Raw genomic sequence first — 5,765 nt, 5'->3', positions numbered from 1 at the left:
AAACAAACCCATGGATAGATTTTTAGGTATTCATTTGAAATAATGAAAAATATGTCTTCATTTTGATGGGTTTTTTAAAATGTCCTTTGTAACTTTTTTATTATATTTAACGGTTTTTAAATCCTTATTTTGAGAAGGGTTCACCAGATTACTTTGTGTTCTATGACACACTATCCATCTCCAAACAAAAAACTAGTAAAGCCTGCATGCAGATCAATATAGGTTTCCATCATTCTATTTTCTTGGTATATGCCTTCAAAGCACATTCTTATAATCTACTAATATAATACTCAGAGTTATTTAAAAAACAGTTGAAGTTTGGGATTCAGTCAATGAAATCGGGCTGAGGATACATGAAAGTATAATAACAATATTTGTAATAATCGATATGGGTTTTTTGGTCTATGTTTTCTTTCATGGGAATGACTTAAATGGAAATGTGGTCTGCATGAATACACATGTTTTTGTTTTGTTTTGTTTTGTTTTGCTAAAAGTTTATCCATCTCCCTCCTTAAATATGAAGCTCAGACTGAAATGTTCTAGACAACAAGGAAAGGGAAACTAGCTTCTCTTAATTCCTAGCTTCTCTGTTTTACTGAAAACATTATCTGATTGCATTACTTTTACTGATTTACACAGAATTCCCTTGATACATATTGTGATTGCAATTCCATTCCAGAAAAACTTCGGGCTAACCCTGTCTCTCTAATTTTGAATTTCAAAGTTTATTTTTATAATTCAGGTATAAGATTTGCTAGTGTTTTAATTCCTGTACTATAATTCATTGAATTAATTATGAGCATATTCTGTGTGCCATTTGCAAATCTACTAAGCACTTATACCTCTATCCAAGTCATCAGTGAAATTCTTAAAGCACAAGGAAAATATGAATCCTTGGCTAACTCCATTGGGAAGTTCCTGTGCTTCTATCACATTATCAATGTCTACTTTGGGAATCCTGCCTTCAAGCACTTCTACTTCTCCACATTCCACGATTACCTCATCCACATCATGCATTCAGTAAGATTGGCAATATGATTTTTTTTCAATTCTAAATAAATATTTTATACAGCATTCCTCCAACCTTTTTGTTCAGTAGCCCTGTCAAAAAAAAAAGAAATTAATTAATTAAGCCTGAAGCAACATTTTTTCCTTGAAGCCATTTTACAGCATTGTGATGACTATTTCCTTTTTGAGGTATTTGCTGATGATCTCTTTAATAATCTGATTTAAAATGTGCTTCTATAAAAGTTCATGTTTTTATTCTATAGATTAGATTCACTCCCCCTTTTAAAAATGGAGGTATTTGCCTTCTAAAATCTCTCACTACTTCTTTCTTTCCTGTTTTCTATGATCTTTCAAAGATCCTTAACAGATATGTGCTTTAAAATCCAATTCTTGAATTGATTAAATTTTACAACTTTAATTTTAAAAAATGAATTTTGCAAGAACTCATGAGAGAGACATTCATCTAAGAAAGAATGCCAGTTGTAATCTGGAATTAATTGACCATCACAAGAAATCAAAGAAAAGAGTGGAAAGAGTAAAATGTGTATTTTTTTTTAAGTTCAAACAGCAACCCCAAAATAACATGGCTATCAAAGCTGAGACTAATATTCTCTTAGAAAAATTGGATCTGCAACAGAGAAATCAATAAATCAATAATGGAAACAGACTATTTAATTTGAAAATATTATAAAGCAAAGAACATAAAACAAAAATAGGCACCAAGCTTAAAAAAAAAAAAAAAAACAACCTTAGGAACAAGGATGATTTGATATAGCTAACCCATGAACAAGGACTTCAATTTCCTCAATTTTTTCTTTCCCTGAGGCTGGGGTTAGTGACTTGCCCAGGGTCACACAGCTAGGAAGTGTTAAGTATCTGAGACCAGATTTGAACTCGGGTCCTCCTGAATTCAAGGCTGGTGCTCTACCCACTGCGCCACCTAGCTGCCCTGATTTCCTCCGATTTTCAAAAAGAGTGAGAGAATAGTTTAAAACAGTAGAATATGGTAAAATGGTATTTTAAATTATTCTTCTTAAAATAATTTTATGGATGACTTCTTATATCATAGGACAACTAGGTGATGCATTGCATAGAGTGCTAAGTCTAGACTCAGGAAGTCTCAAAATAGTAGAATGGTAGAATAGTTAATAAGCAATGGAGTATAGACATTAACATGCAACAGGTAGAAGTAAAGGGGAAATCTTGTACTTAAAGAGGAAGGGAAGGAGAGTCATAAGAGCCTAAAAGCCATAAGTTATTCAGTATTAGAGTACATTTGAATGAAGGAAGAGGAGTTTTCCTGGGTCCAGGCATAGCACTCTATGCACTGTACTACTTAATTATCCTATGACATAACAAGTCATCCATAAAATTATTTTTAAAACAATAACCTTGAATAAGCTCAATGAGAGGCTATGGAGTGATGATCATTTAAATTTTCATGGTCCTTCAGGGCATTATTTCCACCATTTTCAAAAGATAAGTCTATGGACATGGTTTTGACTTTATCATTGTGCAAAAATAATTTAGTTTCCCCCCCGCTTTAATTGTAGATCAATGATCCTGCTCCCAAATGGCAGTTATGGAAAATAACACAGAAGTAACTTGGTTCATTCTTGTAGGATTTACAGATACCCCAGAGTATCAGGTTCTGCTCTTCATAATATTCGCCCTTATCTACATCATCACCTTAGTAGGAAATCTGGGATTGGTAACCCTGATTTGGGTGGAACCCACTCTTCATACTCCCATGTACTTCTTCCTCAGCAGCCTCTCTCTGGTGGATTTAGGTTCTTCTTCAGCTATTATTCCCAAAGTGCTTGATGAAATCCTCACAGGGGACAAGACTATCTCCTACAATGATTGTGCTACCCAAATGTTCTTCTTTGTAACCTTTGCCACTACTGAAAATTATCTGTTGGCTTCCATGGCCTATGATCGCCATGTGGCTGTATCTAAACCTCTACACTACTCTACCATCATGTCATCAAGAATGTGTCTTGGTCTAACCATTAGTTGTTATGTCTGTGGCTCAGTGAACTCTTCAATCCACATTGGCTTCATATTCAGCCTCTCTTTCTGTAGATCCAACATTGTAAATCATTTTTTCTGTGATGTTCCCCCAATATTGACTCTCTCCTGCTCAAACATTCGCGTCACTGAGTTGTTGGTTTGTATTCTAGGGGCATTTAACATGGCTTTTGCCATTCTGATCATTGTGATTTCCTACCTCTCAATTTTCATTGCCATCCTGAGAATCCGCTCTGCTGAGGGCCGCCAGAAAGCTTTCTTCACCTGTGCTTCTCACATCTTTGCAGTGTCCTTATTCTATGGAGCAACCATCTTCATGTACCTACAACCCTCATCATTTCATTCCATGGAAAAAGACAAAATGATCTCTGTATTCTACACCATGATCATTCCCATGCTGAATCCATTGGTGTATAGTCTGAGAAACAAAGATGTCAAGAATGCTTTCAGAAAAGCTACTAGAAGAAAGAATTATTAATCTTAGGAGAAGGGCAAGTAGGTGGTACAATGGATAGAGCATGAAGCTTGGAATTGGAAAGATTCAAATCAAGCCTCAGAAACTTACTAGCTATTATGACCTTGGGATAGTCATTAAACCCTTTTTTGCCTCAGTTCCTCATATATAAAATGAGGAAACAATGGAGAAAGAAATGGCAAACTATTTTGGACAAGTCCACGAGGTCATGGAAAGTCAGACATTATTAGATGACTGAATAAAAACAATTAAGGGAAAAGGACAATCCAGAAACACTTTGTCTGAACTCTAATCCCCAGGTCTAGCTATTTTATTGCATTCCCAGGTGATCCTGTCAAAAGATAAAGGTTTCTTGGAATTTGGCAGGTTACATTTTTCTTCCCTAATTATTTGTTCTCATTTTTTAAAAGTGAGACAACTGAGGCAAAAACAAGAAGGCATGGACTCGCCTAATTTCTTCAAATACTTTTAAATATGACTCTTAAATAATTCTAGAGCAGAATAACCCTCAAAAATATAATGTGAAACAATTTTTCAGCTCAAGTCAAATTAGAAGATCAGCAATTTTATACAATGATCTGTTATGCATAACCGAGTTGTTTTCAGCATTACAATGATCCAAGACAATTCTGAGGCGATATGGTGAAAGGTACTATCCATCTCCAAACAAAAAAACTAGTAAAGCCTGCATGCAGATCAATATAGTTTTCCATCATTCTATTTTCTTGGGTTTGGGATTGGGTTTTTCGGTCTATGTTTTCTTTCATGGGAATGACTTAAATGGAAATGTGGTCTGCATGAATACACATATATAAGCTATGTCAAGTTACTCGATGAGGGGAGATGACAGGGAGGAAGAGAATTTAGAACTCAAAATTTGAAAAAAAAATGAACATGGAAATTGTTTTTACATATAATTGGGAAAAATAAAATGTTAACAAAAAAGTCAGTACAGATTCAAACTATTAATTATGAAACTTCAAAGTCTTTTGGAACATCTTGTATATTTTAAAAATCTGACTTTGAAAAATATCAAATAAGCCACATTTTAGAGCAACTGTAAAACCCATGTGGAAATAATAGAGAAGACCCATGCAGAAGGACGTTAAGGAGCATCAAATATTCAAGTGCTAATCTACCAACATGCGTTCATTACTTATATAGTTATAATTACATAAAACTGTTTAAGTAATTTTTTTAAAAAGCACTGAAATATCTAAAGAGCTATTCAGTGATGAAGGTTAGATTGGGTTAACATAATAAAAAATTAGAATAGTTAATTAATTTGCAGATTTAATGCTATGTAAATCCAACTATTAAGGGGAAATTATATAAAGCAAGACAAAAATGAAGTTCATTTAAAGAAATACAAACATTAACTAAACATGGAATAAATTAAATCAGATTTATAATAAAGAACCAACAGTGATCAACTTGATTCTCTCGTTCCCTGTGTCTTATATTTCTGTTATTCACAGAAGACTGGTCTCTGGTCATGGTTTATCTCTGGCCACAGTCATTCTCTGTGAAATGGTAACACTACTGTTTTATCTCTTATAGCAGGTAAATGACTGAACTCATGTATGGCATTCCCCGAGATCAACACAGAGGTGAATGTATTCATTTTTATAAGATTCACAGATGTCCCAGAGACTCAGATCTTTCTCTTCATTTTGTTTCATATTTATATTCATATTCATATTGTCCTCAAAACCATGGTAGGGAATCTGGGAATGGTAGTCTTGATCTTTTGAGACTGTCATTTCCAGCCCTCAAAGTGCTTTTTTCTAGCCTGTCTGCAGATTTTGGTTTCTTCTCTTCTATTAGCCAGAATATGATAGCTGTATTCATAATGGGGGCAAAGTCACCTACTACAATAGAAGTTCTATGAAGTTATTTTTCTTTATAATCTTTGCCACTTAAAATTTTCCTTTTAGCTTCTATAGAGCTATGTCATTTATATTCATTTTTATTTCCTACCTATTTATCTTCATTTATATTCTGAGGATTCACTCAATTTGAGTGAATTTTCCCTTGTGCTGCCACCTTTTGAAGTATCAATATTCTATGGGATAATAATTTTCATGTACTTCCAACCCAATTCTAATCATACCATGAACATGGACAAAAGCTCATCTGTTTCTTACACCATGGTTGTTTCCATGTTGAACTCCCTGAGAAATAAAGAAATCAAAACTGCTTTCAGGAAAGTTTCTGGATCGTTTGTTTATGGTCTTCTGAATTACTTTTA

General features: G+C 34.0%; 1 protein-coding gene across 1 annotated transcript; it reads left to right on the top strand.

Annotated features, from left to right (window-relative positions):
- Positions 1 to 2,581: 2,581 nt before the first annotated feature.
- LOC141547551 (olfactory receptor 5B12-like) lies at positions 2,582 to 3,517 on the top strand. The gene has a single exon (XM_074275938.1). It carries the CDS (start codon positions 2,582 to 2,584, stop codon positions 3,515 to 3,517), a length of 936 nt encoding a protein of 311 aa, XP_074132039.1.
- The last annotated feature ends 2,248 nt before the right edge of the window (positions 3,518 to 5,765 follow it).

This window comes from Sminthopsis crassicaudata, chromosome 6 (assembly GCF_048593235.1).
Source record: "Sminthopsis crassicaudata isolate SCR6 chromosome 6, ASM4859323v1, whole genome shotgun sequence".
In the NCBI taxonomy this organism is placed as follows: Eukaryota; Metazoa; Chordata; class Mammalia; order Dasyuromorphia; family Dasyuridae; genus Sminthopsis; species Sminthopsis crassicaudata.
This window is presented reverse-complemented; position numbering and strand designations above follow the sequence as displayed.

Excerpts from the sequence above, each read along its gene's own strand:
- LOC141547551 (XM_074275938.1), top strand. The coding sequence starts at position 2,582 with ATGGCAGTTATGGAAAATAACACAGAAGTAACTTGGTTCATTCTTGTA.